This window comes from Staurois parvus, unplaced genomic scaffold (genome assembly GCF_062004578.1).
Source record: "Staurois parvus isolate SC_StPar_1 unplaced genomic scaffold, SC_StPar_1.0 ptg000011l, whole genome shotgun sequence".
NCBI classification, from domain to species: Eukaryota; Metazoa; Chordata; class Amphibia; order Anura; family Ranidae; genus Staurois; species Staurois parvus.
The window spans coordinates 3,804,211-3,831,054 of NW_028317807.1; the positions used below are offsets into that span (position 1 = coordinate 3,804,211).

Genomic DNA, 26,844 nt, shown 5'->3' on the forward strand with positions numbered 1-26,844 from the left:
CATTGGGGCACTAAAAATATGATCAGACAAAGCAGGAGTGCTTGGTTTCTGCTGTAATTACTTTGTCATTATCTTACAGTCAGCAAAAGTGGCTTTATTATCATTTTCACCTTTCAGGGTGAACATATGAATCATCTGTATGAAGATGAAGAACTAATAAATTTCCAGCCTCATGTTTTACAAACTATTACGGAGGAGGAATTAGATGAAGAAGATACATCTATTGTGGAAGGAGAACTATTTTTGGCTGTAGTTACAAGCAACAGACATCATGCTAAAATCATGTAATTTGCCTGCTGTTTAAAATATTAGTTCTAGTTCTATATTATCCTTAAAGTGGTTGTAAATCCATATATATGTATACTAAGTGAAGTGACTGGCCTACACAGAGATTAAACAAATCCTCCTACATAAATTGCACTTGTTTATCTGCAGTCATCTCTTCTCTACATCTATTCAAAGTGCAGAATTTATGAAGCTTGTCTGAGTTGTCAGAAAAAAGGGATGGGGAGCTAAAATTACACACTGTAGAACTCAGTGAGGAAAGCTCTGAGAGCTGATTGGAGGGAAGAAACACCCCCCCTTTGCGCAGCACACAGGAACAGAGCTGAGGCTGTCAGTCTGCTGGGGGGCCCTCCCATGTCACTATTTTTCTCTTGGTGTCAGGAAAACTTGTCAGAAGTTATTCATGCAGATAGCAGAGGAACAAAGCAGCATACAGAAATGACAGTGCACTGGATAGAGACAAGTACACACTATAGAGGGATATGTTTTGTTCATATTTCATGTCTGAGGTTTACAACCACTTTAATAATTATATTAGTTTTGTACATTAGCACAAGACTTGACAATACAAAGATTTCTAGTAATTTGTTTTTTTCATTGATGGTGTTGTCAGATCCATTACTACAGAAGATGCATTAAGAGTTCCAGGAGTGGTTGATGTGATAACTTCTGCTGATGTTCCTGGAATAAGCAACTCAAATTTGTTTGCAGGGAATGAGGTACATTTAAAGAAAAACTCTACATAACTTTTACGGCAGTATCAAGTACATTTTTGATCTAAAAAATGTCTTTCTGTCTTCTGTAGGTAACCTACATCGGGCAGACGATATGTGCTGTGGTAGCGAACACTCAGGACCATGCAAATATAGGAGCTCAACGAGTTAGAGTAGAATATAAAGATCTGGAACCTGTTATACTTTCTGTTCAGGTGACATGCCTTCAAAAATCACTTGCATGTTGTAATTTATCAGGGGAATTCAAAATGGCCATAATACCACCTTTCTGGCAGTAGTTCCCTTAAGAACAACCTGTGTCTAATTGAGGCAAGCATTTTCACCAGTGTTGGGAGCATTACATTTGTCAGCAAATTCAGTAGTTCTCATTACCACCACTTTAATCATTTATCGCTATAGCAGCAACAAATTCATAAATAATTGTCACCAGTTCACTGTATAGGAAACTAGTGGCCTTGTTTAGCTGTTGGGCAATAAGGCCAGAGATACAGCTAATGTCATTAAGAAAATGGAAAATGATTTGGGAAATGATTTGTTACTGGGTGGGAGAGCCTTATGGGGATCTGAAAGACTAGTTCCCAATCAGCCCCACGTCCGTTTGAATGACAGCGCACAACAGTGAGTAGATTTGAAAGCTGCTATTTGTATGGATCTGTCCACTACTGTGCACTGTTAATCAAAAGTACCTGATGGGGAACTAGTCTCTCAGCTTCCCATTAGGCTCTAATGGGCGCAGTGGACAGGGGGGGGTCACTAAGAAAGACGTGTATAGGCTGTACGCTCCTTTCCCAATGCAAACACTGGACAAATTCATGTACTTAAATATGACAGATAGATGATTTGGACACAAACACCAACACTTAAGATGCTGTGCCTTGATGGAATTCTAAAGGGTGACTATGACACACCCTTTATGAATTCTCCTGTATGTGTACACATAAAGAAGACCTTTAATTTTACATGAAACAATATACAGGAATCAATATACAGTTATGGAAATTTGTAAAATTAGTTTTGGCAAATAATTTTAAATTTTGTGTAGATTCTTCTTTTTTAAGCTTGGTAAATCAAACTTCTGACCTAAGAAATGTTCAAAAAGAAAAAATTTTTAAATTCTACTACTGTTTTCAGTTATCACAATAGAAATTTTTCATGAAGCAGAACACCTGGAAAAAGAATTAGATAAAAGCTAACATTTTGTTTACCCCTGGGCTATACAGTATATTAGACACAGTTAGGGCCCATTGGCACTGATGCATTGTGCTAAAGCAAACCATTCATTTGAGTGTGCTAGAAATACTTCAAAATGCAGAAAAGGATGGTCTGTAGTATTTTTTGCAATGCAGTGCACCACAATACACACTAGGTTGTTACCATGCAATGCAGTGCACCACAATACACACTAGGTTGTTACCATGCAATGTAGTGCACCACAATACACACTAGGTTGTTACCATGCAATGCAGTGCACCACAATACACACTAGGTTGTTACCATGCAATGTAGTGCACCACAATACACACTAGGTTGTTACCATGCAATGCAGTGCACCACAATACACACTAGTTGTTACCATGCAACGTAGTGCACCACAATACACACTAGGTTGTTACCATGCAATGCAGTGCCCAGCAATGCTAGTGCTTTGGTGTAGCAACAAAAATGAAAGGTGCATGATCATTGATCATAGAAACATGCAGGTTTTCATTGTATGTTCAATTGTATTTATAAATGAACAGTAAATATTGGAAAATACATACATACATTTAAGTGCTCACAATGCCATAAAATAACTAGCAGACATGTTTTGCTGTTTTTAGGATGCCATAAAACACAATTGCTTTTTTGAACCACTTAGAGAATTGGAGCATGGGAACATAGATGAAGCTTTTGGCAGTGTGGATCATATTCTAGAAGGTAAATATCTATAGACATTCATACAATATAGGTATGTTACATGTTATTAAAAGACTTGTAATCCAGACAGTTAAAAAAAATATAAAATATATGTTTGCTCTTTACTGTAAAAATAAATGATTGTAAGCTTGCAGCTGATGTATTATGAGACATAGCTAAACAATAACATTTAGATGTGAGTGCCAGCTGTGCCAGAAAACGGGAATCATTTTTATATGTAATGTGATATATTTTGGCATAAGACAAACACATCTAATAGAAAAACAATAATATTGAGCATCCTGGTAGGTTCTATATTGAAAAACGTAAAAAATATACTAACTTGCTTACTTTCAGTAGTTTTTATTGGATGCTAGTTAGGCCAATGGGCCTGTGGTGCATTATTCCTTTTGAAAGAGGTGAAGAGGCATGAAATCCTGAGGAATAGTTATCACCAAGAGTTTTTGGAAACCAGCATGTAACTGAACTTGACATGACCACAATATGAGTCTTTAACCAACTGCAGCACTTCTTTTTTTGTATGCTTAATATTTATTCATCTCCAGTATACACAAGCTTTTGGCACATATTGCAGCCTTCTTCAAGAGCACTTGATTAAACTGTATCTAAATCCAGGAGCAAAAATATATTTCAGTTAGCCAGTGTTTGGATGTGGTGGTTGCATTAGTTTAGATCAGTGTTTCTAAATAGGGGTTCCACAAAACCTTAGGGTTCCGTGAGATGTCCCCATGGGATCTACCTGTGGAACAAAGGCAGTTGACGGGGAGATCGCATCCCCACCTAGCTGACACTCCTATCATGCAATACTCCTCCCCGCATGCAGAGCAGTGCAGGGAAGCATACCTAATTGTCATGCCCTGATCCCTGCTGGCCCTACCCTCCTGTCTATCCCAGGTGCTTGTATTTGACATCACATGGGAAATATGGGAAAGGAGGACAGGCAGTTATCAGCACCCCAGAAGCGGACTTACAGCAGCTTCCCTGCTCTGCATGTGCAGAAAACTATGTCGCTACTGTAATATGCCCCCCCCCCCATGTAACATGCTCCACTGACACTCCGTAATGTGCCCTGCATGTAAAGTGACCTTCATGTAATGTGCCCTCCTGGCACCCTGTCATATGACCCCCATGTAATGTGTCCCGCTGACAGCATGTAATGTACCCCCAAAGTAATGTGCTCTGCTGACACCCTGTAATGTGCCCCCCCCCCATATAATGTGCCCCAATGACACATTGTAATATGCCCAGCCATGTAATGTTCCCTGCTGACACCTTGTAATATGACCTCCATATAATGTGCCCTCAATGTAATGTACCTTGCTGGCAACCTGTAATGTGCCCCCATGTAATGTGCCCCTATGCAATGTACCCTGCTGACCCCCTGTAATATGCCTCTCATATAATGTGCCCTTTTGACTCTCTGTAATGTTCCCTTCATGTTATATGCCCTGATGTGCCCCCCATGTAATGTTCCCTTTATTTAATATGCCCTTCCTGTGATGTGCCCTACTGTTCCCTACATGCCCTGCTGTCTCTCTCATTTAATGTGCCCTCCATGTAATGTGCCCTGCTGTACCCTGCTCTAATGTGCCCTGGTATGTCCTCCATATAATGTGCCTTCCATGTAACATGTCCTACTGTGCCCTCCTGTAATGAGACCTCCAATTATTGTGCCCTGCTGGGCCCTCCATATACTGTACCCTTCATGTAATGTGCCCAGCTGTGCCCTCCATATAATGTGCCTTCCTTGTAATGTGCCCCACTGTGCCCTCCATATATAACATGCTCTCCATGTAATGTGCAAAAAGGAAGTACTGCTCTTCTAATTTTAAAGTAAATATTGGAGGTGTTAGGAACACTTTGCACTGCATGTACCCAATTGTGGGAAATTTTGATAAGAGAGACAGTGCTGAATCCATTCCTTTGACATGACTCTTCATTTGTTATATTCTCTTCTACTTTGGGGGTGCCTAATATTTATGCTAGCCCATAGAAGCACATAATAAGCCTTAATGTTGCATGGTAAGAGAAGAATACATGTCTGGAGTGCTGCCTTTGTTTTTACTTTTCAAAGAACAGGTGAGGACTATATAGAAGGACAGAATAATCTTCTGCAATCTCAGACAGTACGGGTCATACCTAGACTAGAAGAAAATGAAATAGAGGTGTTCATATCAACCCAGGATCCAGCGTCAATACAGGTACAGTGCCCTGTTCTCTAATCTTCTTGTGTGCTTAGGTGTGCAGCCTGTTGAAAGAAGGTTTTATCTGGGAACCCATTATCAATTTTGTGGGGTCCCTGTGTTCAAAATGTTTAGGTTCTGCTGGGAGCCACACTTGTGCTAGGTGACTGTTTGTCTTCATTTGTTCAAAGAGGTTAAAACTGGGCCAGAGGGCACAGATTCTTACATCCACACAAACAAGGTTTGTCAGCTTGTTCGTTCAAAAGAATTCGATCAAATGATTGACTTTTGTAAAACATGGATAGCCACACTAATCAAAATTCAGTCTGTGACAGCAGAAAATGGCCAACTTATTAATAATTTCCTAAACAGTCAGTATGTTGGGATCCAGGAACAATGGCAATCTCTCATTTGGGTCATGAGGAATAGAACACTAAAGACCTCTTTATTAATGCATTACATTTAAACCCTTTGGATCTGTTATATAAGTGTGAAGCACTGTCCTTAATGTGATCCTGAACCCAATTTCACTTTAGTGATGTCAGCGTATGTTGACTTATTCATCCAGTCATAACAGGAGAATTTGTAGAAAATAGTTTCTTCTTTAAGTAGTTGGGTGTTTCACAGGTTCACCCTATTTTCTACTATAAAACATGTAAACTATATATATTCTGTACAGTTAGATGTAATGGTTATAGTGTTCCTCTTCTAAGAAGGCATAAATCTATTGTTTATGTAGTCCACCTGTAACTTGAATTTGGTCACCCCCTAAAGTTAAAATAAACCATTCTTAAGAGAAATATGAGGGCTGCTATGACTGATCTCCTGAGTAAAAAAGTCATGGGGAAGTCATAAGTCCCTATCTGTATAATTGTTCTGAGTTTGTGACTTGAAATATTGAAGCTTTAGGATCAGGATTGCTGCCATGCAACTAGCTTTTGCAGAACAAGAGGTTTCAATGGTAGCTCCATATTTCTTTCTTGAAAAACTTACTTTATGTATGCATAAGTTTGTGATTCCCATTTGGAAAGGTTGTTTTTTTTTTTACTGTATACACCAAGAATAAATCATAAGCCTCTACAATTTACATCTGTATATGCTATACTACCACAATAAGTAAGGTGCTGCATGTCTTACATTGCTGCGTTCTTCTGGCAGGCTGCAGTGGCATCCGCTTTAAACATCCCCTCTGATTTCATCCTTTGTTGTGTGGAGAGAAAACAGTACACAGACCTCTCACACACGGCCTCTCAAGCTGCTATCACTGCTGTGGCTGCTCACAAGTAAGTATATAAGAGAATGTACCACATGCTTGTATTGCATATACACTATATTGCCAATAGTATTGGGACGCCTGCCTTTACACACATATGAACTTTAATGGCATGTCAGTCTTAGTCCGTAGGGTTCAATATTGAGTTGGCCCACCCTTTGCAGCTATACCAGCTTCAACTCTTCTGGGAAGGCTGTCCACAATGTTTAGTAATGTGTCTATGGGAATGTTTGACCATTCTTCCAGAAGCGCATTTGTGAGGTCAGACACTGATGTCAGAGGAGAAGGCCTGACTTGCAGTCTCCGCTCTAATTCATCCCAAAGTTGTTCTATTGGGTTGATGTCAGGACTCTGTGCAGGTCAGTCAATTTCCTCCACCCCAAACTCACTCATCCATGTATTTATGGGCCTTGCTTTGTCCACTAGTGTACAGTCATGTTGGAACAGGAAGGGGCCATCCTCAAACTGTTTCCACAAAGTTGGGAGCATGAAATAGTCCAAAATGTCTTGGTTTGCTGATGCCTTAAGAGTTCCCTTCACTGGAGCTAAGGGGCCAAGCCCAACCCCTGAAAAACCACCCCACACCATAATCCCCCCTCCAGCAAACTTTACACTTGGCACAATGCAGTCAGGCAAGTACCGTTCTCCTGTAAACCGCCAAGCCCAGACACATCCATTGCCAGACAAATGAGCATGATTTGTCACTCCAGAGAACACGTCTCCACTGCCCAGTGGTGTAAAGCATCCAACGCTTTGCATTGCACTTGGTGATGTAAGGCTTGGATGCAGTTGCTTGCCCATAGAAACCCATTCCTTGAAGCTCTCTGTGCACTGTTGTTGTGCTAATCTGAAGGCCACATGAAGTTTAGAGGTTTTAGCTATTGACTCTGCAGACAGTTGGCGACTTCTGCGCACTGTGCGCTTCAGCATGCCCTGAGCCTGCTCTGTTATTTTTCATGGTCTACCACTTCTTGGCTGAGTTGCTGTTGTTCCCAGTTGCTTCCACTTTGTTATAGTACAATTAACAGTTGACCGTGGAATATTTAGTAGCAAGGAAATTTCATGTATTGACTTATTGTACAGGTGGCAAACCTATCATGGTACCACCCTTGAATTCCCTGAGCTCCTGAGAGCAACCCATTCTTTCACAAATGTTTGTAGAAGCAGTCTACATGCCTAGGTGCTTGATTTTATACAACTGTGGCCATGGAAGTGATTGGAGCACCTAAATCCAATGATTTGGAGGGGTGTCCCAATACTTTTGGCAATATAGTGTATGCTGTATTCCTGAATTAGACAAACTAAACTAAAATTGATCAGTAAAGCACAAATGGAAAAGCTAACCTGGGCAATTGAAACTAATTCTATGATAAAAAATGCATGAGTAGAGGCTACCTTCAATAAAAAATGCACATTTAAAAGAACAGAGGGACCTGAAGTTTTAGCCAATGAGGCCACCCATCACATTAAGGCAAACTTGTCAGTACTCAAGTGACAATGACAGGCTCCAACAATACAATTTGGGCATAATATAGCACATACCCTTAGGCCTGTTTCACACCTATGCGTGTTTCAACCTGCTGCTGGATAAAAAATCTCTGACCCTTACCAAAAATGCATCAGCTAAAAACGCATAGTTGTGAACGTGTCCCATAGGAAACCATGTTAAATGGACTGTAGTGTGTTCAGCAAATTGCTAAAAGTACTACAAATGCACAGGTGTGAACCAGGCCTTAGAAGTATTATTCTGTAGCCTGGGTACCAAAGATTCTGGGTTGGTGTAACTGGCATTTATCAGCATGTGCTTGTCATCAAATTGTGGCTCACACCACCCACATGTTCCCATTGAGAAGTAAGGCCATAATTCATTATAGGCCAGTAGGAGCATGCAGGTGTGAAGGTTTTGGAATCAGTGCTTGACACTTTCAGAAATTGTCAAAGCTTACAGTGTAAGTTTCAGCAGTTTGGATTAAATTATGATTTTTTTTGCTTTTTCAAAAGTTGCCTAATATGAGGCAGAAGTAGACAAAATGCATCCCCTAGGTTACACCTGTGCAAGGACTTCCAAATGTCCGGGGATCACAGCATTAACCTTATTTGAGCTAATCCACAAGCACAGTAACTCAAAAAGACTTTCATTTGCAGGGATCTTGGTTGCAACTGTGTAGCTGCCACATATTTAGAGGCTGGGTCTGCATGGGAGCAACCATTAATGTGGGCATGATGGGTGGTCACCACATATTTAAAGGCAGGGTCTAGCTGGGACTGACCTGTAAAGTGGGCATGATTTGCACTTTTCCACCCAAAAAGTGAGCAGACAAAATGTAGACTGTAGATGGCTGAAATGCAGACCGTGAATGGCTGAAATTCAAACTGTGGGTTAACAGTATCCTGGAATCCGAGACAATAATGTTCATGCATATGTGAATGCTTAGACAGAAGGTCACTGGTGGACACATGAAACTAACAGTCTGGTTGGTTAATTCATTTTTGAAAAAATGTCTTCTTTTAGTTTATAGAAAGGCAATTTGCAGTTGTAAGGTGACCTACATTTTATTTGATTTTTGTGAAAGAATTCAATGAATCAGCACCAGGGTAGCTTAACTTGTTTTCTGTTAGGCAACACAATAATTATTATGTTCACTGCGGTGGTGTGTACAAAAACTGAACAAGACTGAACGAAAAGCAAAGTATTTATAGGTCATGCAAAACAACATATATTTATTTAATATAAGAATTTATATAGTGCTGACATTTTACACAGCGCCTTCAAGTAGCCTTTCTCACATGCTTACATATACAAGCATGCATAGTATGGTCAATTTAGAATGAAGCCAATTGATCTACCAGCATGTGTTTGGACTGTAGAAGTCAACCAGAGCATACCCATGCAAGCACAAGGAGAACCAAGGACTCTAATTCTAACCATTAAGCCATCAGTGCAGAAGTGCTAACCACTAAGCCACTGTGTTGAAAATGTATGACCGTTAGCTAACAAAAATCTAAAAACCCCTCCTTGCCCTCTGCATCATTTGGCATCCTTCAAGTTAGTGGATCATCACAGCACCATGCCTGAGTCTTCTCAAGAGAACTCACCCCTGATGCACGCAGATGGGTGACTCTTGAGGGGAGTTGTCCAAATATCAAAATGTCCTGATGGGTGGATGTCAGTGGGAGTGGGCATTCCTAGGTAGCCTGAATTTTCATGTAGACCACCCTGTGTAATGCCCACATGTGATGTTGAGTCTCCTTGAAAAAAAGAACTGAAATCTAATGAACAAAAGAGGCAACCAAGAGACAGTAAAGCTGGGGAGGAAAGGGCTAGACAATGCAAGACATCCACTAGCCAACTAATGAGGGGGCCTCTATCTGACCTACTGCATCTTCTAATGTATTTGTGAGTAGCTCATAGTGTGCAGTGAATCAGAGTAAGTAATTTAAGTTTTAGAAAGGAGCCTGTATGCCACAAATCAGCTGCAAAGCAGATCTGTCACCAGGTTGGACCAAGCATGTATGTGCCAAACCTGTGGAATCCCCCTGAAGGCTGAAAAACACTGTAGTAAGCACCGCTACTAAAGTCATCTTCACCAGTCAGCTGTAGCCTGCATTTTTGTGACTGGGGACCACTACCGGGAGATCCCTGCAGCAAATCCATTGCCACCATCAGCAGCTGTGGTGAAGACCAGGCCCTTCCTAGACTGCATCTTGAGCGCACTGCCAGTAAACAAAGGTGCAAAGGTTCACAATTTCCTAGCCCTTAACATTGTACAACTGTGCAAGACTAAAGACAAAACCCGATTTCAGCTTCAAGAACTACTAAGCTAGCTACCCCTAACAAAAATATTTAAAAATATAACACTTTTTTTTTGTTAAGCATCCAGTGGAATTATTTATTGAAGTAATCCAGGGGGAGATTTTCAAAAAATTTTTCAAAAGATTAAAAAAAAAAGCTTTAATTCTGGGGTGTCCTATTAATTAATACAATACAACCTTCATAGTGATTAGAAAGCCTTGAGGGGAAATGATTGTGTTCTTGTAGGACATTATAAGAACACCTGCTTAATAAGTTAAAAGGGTGTAATTGCAATCATGCTAGTGAATTCATAATATTTATTCCATATTTATGGTCATTGGAGCAGTCTTAGTTCCATGTTCAGTGATTAAGTCTTTTGACATACACTCACCAGCCACTTTATTAGGAACACCTGTTCAATTCCTTGGTAACACAAATTGCTAATAAGCCAATCACATGGCAGCAACTCAGTGCATTTAGGCATCTAGACGTGGTGAAGACAACTTGCTGAAGTTCAAACCAAGCATCAGAATGTGGAAGAAAGGGGATTTACGTGATTTTGAATGTGGCATGGTTGTTGGTGCCAGACAGGCTGGTCTGAGTAATTAAAAAAACTGCTGATCTACTGGGATTTTCACACACAAATATCTCTAGGGTTTACAGAGAATGGTCCGAAAAAGAGAAAATATCCAGTGGGCGACAGTTGTGTTGGCAAAAATTACTTGTTGATTGCAGAGGTTAGACTAGAATGGGCAGACTGGTTGCTGCAACATTCAGATGGTAGGGTCAGAATTTGGCATAAACAACATGAAAGCATGAATCCATCCTGCCTTGTATCAATGGTTCAGGCTGGTGGTGTAATGCTGTGGGGGATATTTTCTTGGCACTAGCAAGGTGTACCTAATAAAGTGACTGGTGAGTGTAGATGCAGAGCTAAACATTAGATTGGATGATCCATTTGCAAAGGTTGGGAAATCCAATATTTCATTACTTCCTAAGTCTATGAGCTGGGAGCCTGGCCCCAGGCCTTCCTTGTTTCTATGCCTCACTATCCCCCAATCTAGATGTCTATTACAGTTCCAAGTTTCCTTTAACATTTGTATCTGAAATGAACTCTACTTTATTAGGATTATGGTACCCATAATCATATTCAACTACAATGTTTTATTATGGGCTTAGCTACTTAACAGTTTATGGTTGAAAGAGAGGTCATGTAGGCTGCCAAGAGGCCATGTAGGCTAATTATGCCTAATACCAACTGTATACATATAATTTTCTAGGTGACAAAATGTGAAGTCTACAGTTTCCCACAATATATTATAACTAGTCCAAAAAAAAATTAAACAAGACATAGGTTGCTATAATAATTTGCGTCACTTAGTTATAATATTTTTGGATTCCTCTAGTACGCAGAAAAATTTTTCATATATATTTTTTTCATTTTAAACAACAGAAAACCTACTGAAGGATAATTTTAGAAATGTACCAGGGACACACTTGTAAGTTATGTTAAATGAAAGCGCCCATACGCTTGTAGACTCATTGGCAAGTTCTGTTAAATTGTGATACATGGGTTCTTTATTCCAACAGAAAAAGCAGCATTCCATCTGTGTTGTATTTGGGTAATTATATACAATCGCCCTGTTTTTTATTGGTCATGTATCATACCAAGGAACTTAACTCTGAAAACTGTGCCAAAAGAAAGGACAGGCAGAGGGCAAATGACTAGTCAACAATAATGATGAGCTAAGGTTCACGATGAACCCGCAGGAAGCTGTCACATGATAGCAGGTTGCCGAACCAATCAGCTGCATGGTTACATCACTGACTTGATATGGACAATGTCATTGCTATCATGTGACAGTTTCCTACAGATTAGGCTTGAACCTAGTATTGCCTGTGGTCTCCCTGCCCTACTGATCCACCATACATACTTTGTCTCTGTGTATAGGTACATATCATGGTGGAGGCAGGACTTTGATTTCTTTTGGCAAAACCTCCAGCAAGAACAGTGGACAGCACAGTAGTGATATCACCAAATCTCACAAGACTAGCAAACAGAGGCAGTAGTGCCTTAGATCTCATACTGCAGCTATAGAGCTATGATGCTGTAGGCTAGTGGTGGCTAGGCACACTCACATTTTAGGAAATACACTGCTATTTTTCAGAAGGAATTCCGCATAAAAGGTATATTCATGATACTACTTATGGACAATTAACATTGCTAAAAGTTCTCTATAACATAGCAAATCTTTACTTTTTGAATTAAAGTAGTTGTAATCCTCACTCATGGAATATGAACAAAGCATATCCCTCTATAGCATGTACGTGTCTTAGTTAAGTGCACTAAGTGTAATTTCTGTCTGCTGCTTTGTTCCTATGCTATCAGCATAAATCACTTCTGAAAGGTTTTCCTGACACCAAAAGAAAAACGGTGATGGGGAGGGAGCTCCAGCACACAACCTGTGATTATTAGCCTCCGCTCTATTCCTGTGTGCTGTGTGAAGGAGGTGTACCCCTTCCCTCCAATAAGCTATCAGAGCTTTCTTTATTGAGTTGTGCAGCATGTAATTTCAGCTCTCTGCCCCCTGCTTTCTGAAAGCTTAGAGAAGCTTTAAAAATTCTGGACTTTAAAAGGATGGAGAGAAGAGAGGGCTGCAGATAATCATGTACAGTTTATGTAGGAGGATTGGTTTCATCTATGTGTATATAGTCCCTCCACTGGATATATGAAAGGGTTACAACCACTTTAAGGTCCATGTTGGCATAGTGTAATGTGAGTTCCCTTTGTATATTTCTAATAGAAGTTCGACAGAAAATTAAATGGACCCGAATCAATTGATTTTATTTTACGTGGATATATTTCTTTTTCAGAACTGGTCAAGTGGTTACCTCTGTTATTCAACATAGGGAAAAATCACTCATATTAAGGCATCAACCTCCATTTTTTGGAAAATACAAGGTGAATTCTGTGGTTTATATTACTTCTGGAGTCACAGTATACTTCTTATGGTATCAATACATCTCATTACTTTTTCTCCATGTACAATCCTTTCCTGCTCCTACTCCTTATTCCTCTACCCCTGCCAGAATATGGTTTCTGTCTATATGTCTGCTGAGGAGATTTTACCCTTGAACACAGACAAAAACAAATGTTTTCTATAGCCCAGGAGCTCACAACTTTCCTGTTCCGGGTGCTGCAGCCGTGGATTTCTCTGTGAATACAAGACATTCTCTGACTGAGCAAGCTGGAGAAGAGGGGCGGATGATGTGACATTCTACCCTCATCCACTCAGAAAATACCTTGTATTCACCAAACAAGACGCTTTCTAAATGGTGAATGTGCTCAATGAAACACTCTCTGTCTTCAGTATACCAGATGGGAAGTCACTGCAGCAGTACCCAGAACAGGACAACACTGACTGTATGTACCAAGGACTACTGCTGTATGCTGAATTTGAGAATCCCTAACGGCCCTCCTGATGTGGCATATCCATAATTACATGTCATCAAGCTGACCCAATGTGAGTTTTAAATATAGATAATTCCTTGAGTTCAGCTTTAGGTCACCGAGGAGTCAGTGCCTCTGTTAGATTTTTTTTTCTTTACAAAACTAAAAAAATTGCCTTGAGTAGGCTGCATTTATTTCCATAGATGAATTACCCTCTGTTTTGTAGAGGCATCCTTATGTTCTTGAAACCAGCACATTAATATTATCTGTTTAGAGTAGATGTAAATCCTAACTGAATGACATTTAATTTGCTAAAACACTGAACAATTACATAGACTAAAACTAAAAATGAAACAATTTGCCATTTAAAAAAAAAACAAAACAGTTTTTTGCTTTATTTCGTTGTTTGTTGCATCTCAGTGCTGCTGATCTCCTGTTTGCAGCCGCATCCTGCCAACATGCCTACATTCCAACAATTGCTGAATGTAGTTTCTCAATGAGGGTATACTGATGCTGATAACAATGAACAATGCCTATAAGGTGTTTGATAAAATGGCCACTTGTTTTCTTAATTGGAGTTCCGTGCAATAGGGTGACAACACAGGAGCACAACTGAGAGATAGGAACATAGTTGTCACCCTGTAGCAGGAAGTGCCTGAGCAAAGAACTTCCATGGCAGGATTATTGGATATTATTTCAATTAGGGCTGCATATTTCAATTATACTTAAAGCGATAGTAAATGTTTGCTTTTTTAAAAAAATAACAAACATGTTATACTTACCTGTTCCATGCAGTGGTTTTGCACAATGCAGCCTGGATCCTCCTCTTCCTGGGTCCCCTGCCAGTTCTCCTGGCTCCTGCTTTCTGTTGGGTGCCCCCATAGCAAGCAGCTGCTCCATGTGTCCCTTCACACAGGGAGCCATGCCTTTGCCCCGCCCCCTCTTTCCTCATTGGCTGACTGGCTGCGATTGACAGCAGCTTGCTGTCTCAGCCAATGAGGAGGCAGAGACCCAGGTCAATGGATCGCATTGGGGCTCAGATAAGTATTGAGGGGGGCTGCTGCACACAGAAGGTTTTTTATCTTCATGCATAGAATAGAAGGTAAAAAACCTTGAGCCTTTAAAAAACCACTTTAAAAATTACATTAAGGTCTCATGCAAACACAACTCTTCTGAATATCGTTCTTCTGGCAGGAGAAAAGCAACATTAAAAATGTGCCTTAAGCCACATTTTTCAAAGGCATTTAGGCATGTTTAGGTGCATCAAGCGTTTGGGCATTCATTTGTTTCATTGGCCAGAATAGTTTTTTATTCTGGATTTTGAAATTATTGAACACTCCAGCTAAACGCACCTAGAGTTTAGGCATGTTTAGGCACATTTACACACATTTAGGCACTTCAAGCATTTTTTTCTGCCCAAAACGCACCTCTCCTGAACTTAGTTTCGGAGTGTTCAAATTTCTGCCCCTAAACACTCCTGCATGCAGGGGCATGTTGTGTGTAATTTCTGAAGTTCAGAAGATTTTATATGCTCAAAAAAGTACCCCCTGTTGTCTCTATATACTCTCAGTGATATATGTAAGGCTTTGGTGTCAAGGCATTGTCTTGCCAGTGTCTTGGGGCATATCCCAACAATGCTTTGCTCCAAAAAAGCTTTTTTCTTTCCCACAGAAATCTTGCATTGCACGGTTAGTACATGATCTTTTCCCTTTTCCATAAATTGTCATCTGCATTAATACTAATATGTGCATGAATATTGTTGTGTTTAATATATATATATATATATTTTTTTAATAATTATTATCTTCACCACAGGTTGGGTATATGGATGATGGGAGGATTGCAGCAATAGACGTGACATATTACTGTAATGCTGGGCATAGACCTGATGAATCCTTTCAGGTAATATATTTTTACATTCTAACATCTCTTGTATTAGAACATTTTCAGAGCAAATTGGATCATTTGACTCCAAGGACCCATTCACATCACAACACTTTGCTCCGCAATGCACATGTTGTCATACGTTGATGCACATTGTGGTGTGTTAAACGGCCTGTGCAAAATGAGTACGCTTGAACAAACCACAAGACATCTAAAAATGGGGTAGGCTGCACTGGGGTGCCATTCATATTAAATACAGCAATGCACATAACTTACCTTACCGTTTATCAGTTACCGCAAAGCACTAGGTCTGCAATTGGCAACTTCAGTTCATCCTGGAAAGAATTTGATACTGTTATAACATGTTTTATTGTTACGGTTTTAGTTGTTAATTATTTACATTTATTTTGTCATTCAGGTGCTTACAATGTCTTTACTGAGTGCACAAAATGCTTACAATATTCCTAATAGCAGATGTACTGTTGTACCATGCAAAACAAATCTCCCATCCAAGAAATTCTACTCTGGATATGGATTTGCACTGGCAGCAATACTGGCAGAGATTTGGATTGATACAGTAGCAGATAGATGTGAAGTGCCACATGAAAAGGTAACATGAGTGTCACTTTTTTTACTTGCCATGTTCTCATATAGCTAGGTCTGATTAGGGTTATTTTGAAGGTATGATATAATTTTTGCCATAATATTTTGACAAACAAAAGGTGCCACTTTATTTTCAGAAAGGTAGGTTATTTAACCAACTCAAAACTTTAACTAACTATGCTCAAAAAAGTACCCCCTGTTGTCTCTATATACTCTCAGTGATATATGTAAGGCCTTGATGTCAAGGCATTGTCTTGCCATTGTCTTGGGGCATATCAGAAAGGTAGGTTATTTAACCAACTCAAAACTTTAACTAAAACTCAAGATACATGAGAAATTATATCAAACATATAGAGATGCATTTTTTTGTTCTTATGTTACCCTTCAGAACTGGGTTAGGTGAAATAATGACCCTTGTAGTGGTCACCCCTGCTCTGCAAGAGTTAAATGCATTTTTGATGAGGGATAGAGGAATTAGTAGCTATACTCAATTTGGGCTGGCCGTACATGGATCAAATTTGGCTGGTTTAGCAGGAACTGGCCAAATTTCAATCAATGTTTGGCCGTTCCCATTCATGAGAAGTCAATCTATCCATCAAGTTTTCATGAATGGGCTTGTTGGAAAATTTCAGCTCCATCAGCGCATGTAGACAATGGACTGCAGTGCTTATCAGAATATTCTGAGGGTGAAGGAGTCCTGCTGTCAGAATAGAATGACACAGTGGGGAAAATATCCCAATCCACCCCAAATGTGTGGATGGTGAAACTGGAGTTTTCGGGGACTGGGGAGACAGAGTAGGTAATTGGTGGGGGTGTGGAGTCCACTAGGTGTGGATATGCATTGTTCATTTACCAAACAGGATGGCCTAACTAGCCAGATAACATAGTCAAATGGTTAGTAGCGAGTGGTCAATGTCCCTAGGTAAGTAGTGCTCAATCTGGGAGGAGGGGTGTCTAATAGGGTACAACACTCTACTAATCTACAATGTAAAGATGTAACCCCTCATATACTGTATGTCATCTGAGATAAAATGCAATGAAGTATTTCATTTCCAGGTACGACATTTGAATCTGCATAAAGAACATAGTGAGACGCCATTTAAAGGAGAGTTTGATGCAAGCAGTTTAATGGATTGCTGGAATGAGTGCTTTCAGAAGTCATCATACCATCAGAGAAGAGTTGCAGCATTAGAAAGTAACAAAGAGCATACCTGGAAGAAAAGAGGCTTCTCCATTATTCCTGTCATGCTCCCTGCTGGACTCATCACCGACTTCCTTAGTCAGGTTTGCAGACTTTCAGATCTCATGAACTTGTTTGTGAAAACTTGCAAAAGTAACTGTATTAAAGATGTAGCTCCTGCCATAGCACCCACACAGCTACTCTGGGACCCAGCAACATATTGGGCAGTCTGGGTACACAATTCATCCAAAATATTGATTCTCCATGGATTTCTTTGAGGAATTAATTTATGTTACACTTCAGGCAAGGTAGGTGCTGAAGGACCCAAGACAGAAAGTCCTTAAGTCAGCCATAGACAGTTCAAATCGTGTATGGGCAGGCTGAATGTACCCAATGCACCCATATGTACCCAAGTTGATTGATCAATTTGAGTACAACCAGCCTGCCAGATTTTACATGTGATTATTGCTAGCAACTATTGTAGCCACTAGCAGTGATCACTGTGTTCTCCTGGCGGGGATGGCTCCCCCCAACCTCCTGCTAGGAGAACAAAATGGCTCCGCGGGTGGTATTCCCCCATCAACCCATGGTTGCAGGAAAGAAAATCGCTCCATCTATGGCCAGCTTTAGTGTAGAGCATAAAGGATAGTTGCAATCAGCCTTCTCTGGATTGATGTATGATGTTTTTGTGTGGAGATGTCATCTTGATAGACATGGCTTTGCCTCTTCATGTCAGACCTTTCTCCCAACTACTGTTTATCTGATGAACTGATAACTGGTAAGATAATGATTAAGAATCAACAGGAGTTTGTGGAGAAGACACAGATTAATAAAAAAAATAAGCAGGGAGATCATTACACTGCAGGTTTTCAGGCACAGCTTACTCTCCAGCAGAACTTCTACATCTCCTTCTGCTGGTCAGTGACCATGTCAGAGGTCACATACCCCGAAATGGGTAAATGAAGAACAAAGCAGCAAGACTACCAAGTAACCAAACATCTATTTTTATACCTACTACAAGTAGAATAACTAGTTAGCTTTAAAGTATTTTACAGCTACAAAAACTGTGGCTCAAAAGCCAAGACAGGCTTCTTTCCTTGTAATGTTTATCTACATGTTACAACACACCATTATTGGAAGATGATGGTTAATGTTAATGCTTGTAGAATGTGAAACATTTTAAGGTGAACTTGCATAAACTAAACAAAGAAAATTTGCCTTCAAGGGGATCTGTCAGAGACAATAGTGTACCAGGATATACAGAAGTTCATTATTAAACAAGTAACAGGTTTCTGCTGAGCCAGTTTGTATGGATGCTCAAAAATCCCCTAAAATGAAGATCTTCAAAAAAAATCCATGGATTCTCAGACACTGAATAAAATGCATTCGTCTTATACTTGTAAAACATGCCTGAATATATAAATCCATTAAAACTACATGTATTACAATTTATTTAAACATCACAGGGTAAATAAATGATTACAAGATAATTAATGACCACATAATTGCAAATGTTACAATATATTATTTGGGGAAACCCTAACTTATCTATATAAAACCCTAATTGATCCGTATAATCTTAATAAAAAATAATTATAAAATACACATATATTCATGTGAAATTAGTGTAAGAACAACATATTTATGAAGATAATCATCTACATTGCTGAGTAGTAATTTGAAATTATTTAACCAGACTGATTAATCCTTATTTCAAAGTATGCATACAGTTATAGCTGAATCCTAAAGGAGCATGCAAGCCAATTTAATTATTCAAATGTCATTTAAAAGCTGAGTATTTACAAGATCTGTTTGGTATGATTTTCAGAGCCCATTCAGGTACATTTCCATAACTTGAACAGATGTGGGGTTTAGGGTCACAGGATAGCAATCAATGGGAGGACAGACTTCTCAGTAGAAGCAGGCACACACACTATAGTCCCAAATCAGGTATTACTCACAATGCCCCAAGACATTCAAAAAGGGAGATAAAAGATCTTTCTTCAGAGCAGGACTTCAGGACAGTGCCCTCCATTAGCAATCATCTCCAGGCCCTCAGCTCCTGCTGAGGCCCAGACTTCAATCTATTGTCTCAGAAAATCTCTGATAGAGTCGACAGCCCCAGGAGGAATGGAACCCTCCCTAGATAGAAAAGAACAATCTTAAAAGGCCTCCCACAAATTTATCACCTCCCCAACCAGCTTCTGGATGCCTATTTTCAGGGATTGGCTGGGACATGATCAACATTCATACTAGTCATTTCACTCTCCCTGCATTATATTCTGGAAGCTTCATCCAGAGGCAGGTGGGAGGAATCAAATACTCAGCTAGGAAACCTTGACCAGACAAAACTAAACAATTAGTGCTCCACTAACTGCAGTGAATAACAAAAAACAAAAAAAAACCAAAAAACTAAATTTAGCCTAGCAGCCTAACTAGAGGAATGCACTACACATTTTGTTTATTTTAGTGAAAGCATTGATGTGTCTGTTTCTGTACCTACCTGGAGCTCTTCTTTGCTTCAGAGTCCGCTATACCTTAGAAATGTGTAGTGTTTGATACGCTTGTCAGGTGCCTCCATTGATTTCAATGGTAATGTTCTGTAACAGTACCTTAACAGCACCTATAGAATTTATGGCATGTTAGTGAAGCATTTATAACGTGTTAACTGGGCTCTGGGGGAGAGGCAGTGGAGGTTCCTGTATCCCAGAAGGCACTAGGAAATAATAGAGAACTAGGACAGAGCAGCTCCAGCCACTTCCTGTTTGTACAGAGCAGCCATATGGTAAAGCAGGCCATACATGGGTCAAATTCCGAACAATTTTGATGCCACCAATGATTTCGAAAATCAATAGTTTTTCACAATTTTTCCAGCATGTCCGATAAATGAAATGGGGAAGAACCACGAAAATCGGCCGGTGCCATTGCCCCACTACAGAGCGAAAATCGGCCAATTATTCTTAGGTCCAATTTTTTTCATTTCGGAAATCGACCCATGTATGGCAGGTCTAACACCATTTGCTTCTGTGTACAGATAAAAAGATCAACCCAGCCATCAATACTGACTGTGCCAGGCAGGAGACATTGAGAATTATTGTCAGAGGCAAAGTTTTTGTTTCAGCATAGTTCAGTTGGATCAAGCCAAGTGTCAAAGAGATCAAAGTATATGACTCCATCTTGCAAAGAATTCACATAAATGTCTACTATGACACCACAACCTAACCACGCCTCAAAATAGATCATTTTCCCTACATCACTCCCCCATTAAGCACTTCCCATTAGAAAAGCAACACTTTCATGGGCATTTATCAGGCATTATTGAAGTTTTTTCAAAGCTTCATAAACACAATGAAAACATCATAAATGCTATAGGAGCATTAATGAGCATTGTGTTTTTCTTCATAATCATGTGTGAAACCCTTAAAGCAGATGTAAACTCTAACTGCATGACATTTAGTTGAATTATGTGCAATTAAAAAAATGACTTTTTCTATCATAAAATACATTGTGTTTTCTTTTTTTACATTTTTTTTTTACCTCAGCGCTGCTGATCTCCTGCAGCCATTCTCAGCCACTTTCTGTCTACATGAATTTGCCTCAAAGTCAGCTGCATAGTATTACTCTGGATTGGCTTCCTAATATTGGAAGCAGGATATCGTGCCTGAGTAATATGTATTGGGTGCCAATCAGGGGTGTATAGACAGGGTGACATCACAGGGGAACAACTGGGTGATATTTGTCACCCCGATTACTGGCGGTACCTGAACAAAGGTCTTCAAGGCAGGGTATCAGGTATTTTTTTAATGAAAGCTAAAGATGTACAAAAGGTTGGGAACAACTTTTAAAATTATATCAGCATAATAAGAGTTAAACATATGCTGTTACAATAGTAATTAATTTAAACAAACCAAAAATAATGACACAAATGTTGTCTGAAATTCAAATTGAATTCAAGTCAAATTAGAAATCAGATTCAAAATATAAACATATTGCTGACTTCCTTCAAAGATTATGTGTATTAGGGTTAGAATATAGCCATCTTCTGAAATTCGAATCTCCAAAAGAATAGACTAGAATAAAACAGAATAGAAAATAAAGGAAAAGAATAGCAAAGGGTAGAATAAAAAAAGTAAATAAAAGAGTAGCATATTAAAGAATGGAAAAAAAAATTCTATAGATTAGAATAGAACAGAACACAATAGAATATAGCTGTCTTCTGAAATTTGAAAATAATGGAATAAAATTAAACAGAATAGAATAGAAAAGAATAGAGTAAAACAGAACAGAATAGAATAAAAAACAAAGGAATAGAAAAGAATAGAATAGAACATAAAATAATAGAATTGAAGAGAACAGAATAGAAAGAATATAATCGTCTTCCAAAAATCGAATTTCAAATAGAGCCAGCTATTCTTCACACTGATTTTGGATCAATTCAATATTTTTGATTTAAATTTGATTCAAATACTTCAATTCCATTGGAAAAGTTTGAATTGAGTCATTAACGAATAAACAAAACTAAATGAAACTAATTTTGTTCCGAATGCAACTAAACAAAATTAGTCAAATAATCTAAAACAGCGCTACCCCACAAACCTCACCTATTTCATATAAAATATGTTATACATAATCCCCAAATACTGATGAGCCACAATATACAACAAACAATTTTTGTGCAAAAAACACATATGAAAGTGCTATAGTGCTAATAAGATAAATACTAAATTCATATAACTAAAAAATATATAACCAAAAATGCTATAGTGCAAATAAATAAATCACAATATATAACAAACAATTTTGTGCAAAAAAAATCACATATAAAAAAGTGCTGTAGTGCTCATAAAATAAATAATCAATTCATATAACTGCAAGGTCTATAACCAAAATTGCTATGGTGCAATAAAAATAACGAAGTGTATAAGCATATGCTTGGGATCGGGTTGTCTTCAGCTGCCACTGATCTGCTGCAAGCTCAACCCTGCCATGCATGGTGACGTCACATTCAAGTCCGGACCTACGCATTTCATCATTTGACGTTCTCCATTGATCTGAAACAAAACACATTTTTTAGTTCTACACATGACTAATAAGGGTTATACTGCACAGGGGCGGACTGACAACTCATGGGGCCCCCAGGCAATAGGGGATCATGGGGCCCCTGTGTCCTTGCCCAAACTCAAAAAACCTATGAAAAAGGTACCAAGGGCATCTCATGGGGCCCCCTATTGACCCCGGGCCCTCAGGCAGTGCCCGAGTTTCTAATTGGTCAGTCCGCCCCTGATACTGTACAAGATTGTAGTAGCTGAGTATAGATCTACTTTAAAGTTCTTCACTTAGCTGCCCCTTGAAGAGCATACTGCCTGCTCCTGTTGCATTAGGTGAACAGATAGGAAGTCCAGGGAGCAGTTTAGCTGTGTGTGCTTGCATTTTCTCAATGGGTATCAGCGGCAAAGAAGTGCCTATCAGCATGACATCCCAATTTTTTAACACCCCTTCTGAAGCACGCATCTGGTACTAAATGACATAAAACTAGAATCAGCTAGGCGGAGAAGCAAACACTCAATCGTCAATGACCCATAGGGATAAAAATTTATAAAAATAAGTCAATTCAGGAAGCAATGTTGATTTTAACCTCGAACAAATGCATTTTAAAGAGTGGATTAGGTGAGGAAAATGCTTTGATTTCACTAGGATTTTCTGATATTTTTCATGAGCTTTAATTTCTTTACATGCAATTTGTAATTATGTGCAAAAATGACTGGCAACATACAGCAGGTTATTAGTCCAGCAAAAAGCAAGAGACTTTATTTTTCCGATAATTAGTAATGGTCTTCCATAGTTAAAGGATAACTAAAGGCAATTTCGTGTCCCCATTAGGGAGATTCACCCTCTCTATTTGTCCTGTTTGCCATTATCATTGAATGTGAAAGTAAAAGAAAATCCCACATTTTGGGTTGTCCCCTGAAAAGTAATAGAGGGAAAACCTTCCAATTGGGACACTAGTTCTGGTGACCCGGGGGTCCCCAAGGAATTACTTTAATGTACAGGGATTTCCTCTCACTTCCTGCTTGGCTATGGGACAGGAAGTGAATGGAAATCTCTGCAATGGGACACAGATGGCAAAAAAAAAAAAATCTGACAGGGGTTATAACCTTCCCTTGCTGTATCCAAAATGAAAAAAAAAAAGTTTTGCCTATACTTTTACTGTAAATATCCTTAAATGTGGTCACAGCATTAGGTTTTTTTCCTTTATTTTCACCCAGTGATCTGGCCAGTAACATACCTCCTATATTAGGATGGCTTCAATCCTCTGTTTTGGCATGGTTTCTAAAAGGAACCAACAATTTTTCTCCTCATACCCTAAAAAAAGTATCCCCTTCTCACCCAACAGTTACCCCAAAAGTAGGGTTACAAAAACAAAATGCAATACAAATACACAGCTGGTAGACCCACATACAGTATAGTCAAGTAATACAATATGTACAAAACAAAAGTACATATCTTTCAAATCAAACAATAGAGCTGAAAATGTATATAAACTAAATACAGTACACATGAAGTATAACAGTCATACAATAGCCAAGCCAAGACAAAACGATACATAAGACAGCTCCTCTCATGATGAAAGTAGTCAAATATTCTGACACTCAAACCAAAAGGAAGATCTGGAATTGCATAATTCAGCTTAAGTCCTAATATATAATACATCAAGATAGCAATCTGTCTAATATTAGGGCAGCTTTATACTATAATTATTATATCTTCTCTTTTTAGGCTTCTGTACTGGTTCATATTTGTGCAGATGGATGGGTACTGGTGACACCTTCTGGAAGTGACATGGCACAAGAGACACTGACCAAAATGATGCAGGTGAGTCTTTTAACCACTTGCCCTCCTGAGGATTTACCCCCCTTCCTGACCAGGCCTCTTTTTTGCTATTCGGCGCTGTTTTACTTTAACTGGAAATTGCACGGTCATGCAACACTGCACCCAAATGATATTTACGTCCTTTTTTCACAGAAATAGAGTTTTCTTTTGGTGGTATTTGATCACCTGTGTGATTTTTATTTTTTGCGCTATAAACAAAAAACTTTCGACTATAAAAAATATATAGTAAACTCAAAGTTAGTCATAAATTTAGGCCAAAATGTATTCTGATACATTTTTTTGGTAAAAAAAAAAATTTCCAATAAGTGTAAATATATTGATTGCTTTGTGTGAAGTTATAGCATCTACAAACTATGGTATAGATACTGCAATTTACGCCATTTTTCCTATACAGCACTACGCTAGTTTAACTGACAATTGCGCTGCTATGCAATGCTGTACCCAAACAAAATTTATGTATTTTCTTTCACACAAATAGAGCTTTCTTTCGGTGGTATTTGATCACCTGTGCACATTTTATTTTTTGCACTATAAACAAAAAAAGACTGAAAATTTTGAGAAAAAAAAAACAATATTTTTTACTTTCGGCTATAGAAAATATATAGTAATCTCAAAGTCAGTCATAAATTTAGACCAAAATGTATTCTGCTACATGTTTTTGGTAAAAAAAAATCCCAATAAGTGTATATTGATTGCTTTGTGTGAAGGTTATAGCGTCTACAAACTATGGTATAGATACTGCAATTTACGCCATTGTTTGCTATACAGCGCTGTGCTAGTTTACCTGACAATTGTGCGGTCATGCAATGCTGTACATAAATGAAATTTATGTTCTTTTTTCACACAAATTGAGCTTTGTTTTGGGGGTATTTGATCACCTCTGGGTTTTTTTTTCTTTTTTGCTCTATAAACAAAAAAGACCAAACATTTTGGAAAAAAAAACAAACTATATTTTCTCAATTCTGTCATAAAAAATATCCAAAAAAATTCAAATTTTGTCATAATTTTGTCATAAATTTAGGCAATAATGTATTTTGCTACATGTCTTTGGTAAAAAAAAAACCCTCCTACCCTGGCATTTCAGGGCCTCCAAAAACTGTGATAGGTAGTCAGGAAGTGTAATGAGGAAATAAGCCCTTTAAAAGCCTGAAGGTGCTTATTTGATTTTTGGGGTCCTGTACTTGGCTAGTCTGCCAAAAAGTCTCTCACGTGTGGTATCCCCATACTCGGGAGAAGTAGCAGAGTGTTTTGGGGAGTAATTCAACATATACTTATGGCATGTGTGAGCAATGTGCAATAAATCATTTAAGTGACAATTTTGTGTAGAAAAAAATTATTTTTTTTTTTGTCATTTTTGAAAAACTTGTGGTATAAAAATAAATTCTTTTATTGACTCAACATGCCTCTCAGCAAATATTTTGGGGTGTCTACTTTCCAAAAAGGGGTCATTTTGTGGGGTGGGAGCATTTTTTGCCCAGCATTAGAAGTTTATGCCACACATTGCTCACTCTTCTAACCACCTGAAGACCAAACCTTTTCTGACACTTTTTGTTCACATGAAAAAAATCTGTTTTTTTTTGCTAGGAAATTACTTTGAACCCCCAAACATTATATATTTTTAAAGCAGACACCCTACTGAATACAATGGTGGGTGCTGCAATTTTTTATGTCACATAGTACTCACGCAGTGATTTTTCAAATGCACATTGTTTTTAAAATACACTTTTTTTACTTTTAATGCATAAAAACACAATATATTGGCCAATTATTTGGTAAAATATAAAAGATGATGCTATGCCGAGTAAATAGATACCAAACATAACATGCTTTAAAACTGTGCATGCCCCCCGTGCAATGGCAAAATTCTTAATATCCATAGGCAACGCTTCAAAAGCCTTTACAAGCTACAATTTTAGATTTACAGAGGAGTTCTAATGCTAGAATTACTGCCCTTGATCAGGCGTTCGTGGCGATACCTCACATGCATGGTGCAACCGCTGTTTACATACTGACACGGGGTCAAAGCTCGCATAGGGAGGTGCATAGGGTGGGGGGTGGGTGGTGCGAGGGTGCTTTTTTTTTTTAGTTATTTTGATTTTTTTAATTATTTTGCTATTACAGGGAATGCAAATATACCCTATAACTTCAACGGGCATTGTCATATATTGTTTTTTGAGAAGTCTGGGGTCTGTCAGACTCTAGATATCTCCTCTGCCCTTACATTATCTAATCTCACCAAGATCTGTGTGATCAGATGCTTTCCGAATTTACAAATTGCGCTGTTTATATCCTGCAAAACTGAAGTGATGAAATGCTTGTAGCTTCCGATTTCTGTAGACTGTAGAGATGATTGGCACCATTCCGCTCTCCAATCAGCTCTATGGTCATTTGGCAGAAACACTGGTTGCATTCTCAGGTTCCCCAATGGCACGAGACTGTCTGAGAAGGCCGTGGAAGGCAGCGGGGGATCTTCTCCCACTGCTTGTAAAAGTAATCCTGCAGCTAATTAGCCACTATTAGCTGAAAGAAACAATACCAGCTGAAGCTGCAGGCATCATCCTGGTATAAACACTCAAAGTCCAGTGTTGTACCAGTACGTTGCTGGTCCTTGTTGGGTATATATGCTATGTTCTTTTTTTTATGCAGCCTG

General features: G+C 38.8%; 1 protein-coding gene across 2 annotated transcripts in view; it reads left to right on the forward strand.

Moving 5' to 3' along the window:
* The window catches only part of LOC149473718 (aldehyde oxidase-like), a 135,368-nt gene that overhangs the window by 80,974 nt on the left and 27,550 nt on the right, over nt 1-26,844 (forward strand). For both annotated transcript variants that reach the window (XM_089670206.1, XM_089670213.1), the window contains 11 exons: nt 118-284; nt 899-1,004; nt 1,091-1,213; nt 2,840-2,936; nt 5,016-5,137; nt 6,278-6,402; nt 13,060-13,147; nt 15,452-15,538; nt 15,939-16,130; nt 17,180-17,407; nt 24,081-24,176. In XM_089670206.1, coding sequence (XP_089526332.1) covers nt 118-284; nt 899-1,004; nt 1,091-1,213; nt 2,840-2,936; nt 5,016-5,137; nt 6,278-6,402; nt 13,060-13,147; nt 15,452-15,538; nt 15,939-16,130; nt 17,180-17,407; nt 24,081-24,176 — 1,431 coding nt within the window. The remainder of the gene's footprint in view (nt 1-117; nt 285-898; nt 1,005-1,090; nt 1,214-2,839; nt 2,937-5,015; nt 5,138-6,277; nt 6,403-13,059; nt 13,148-15,451; nt 15,539-15,938; nt 16,131-17,179; nt 17,408-24,080; nt 24,177-26,844) is intronic.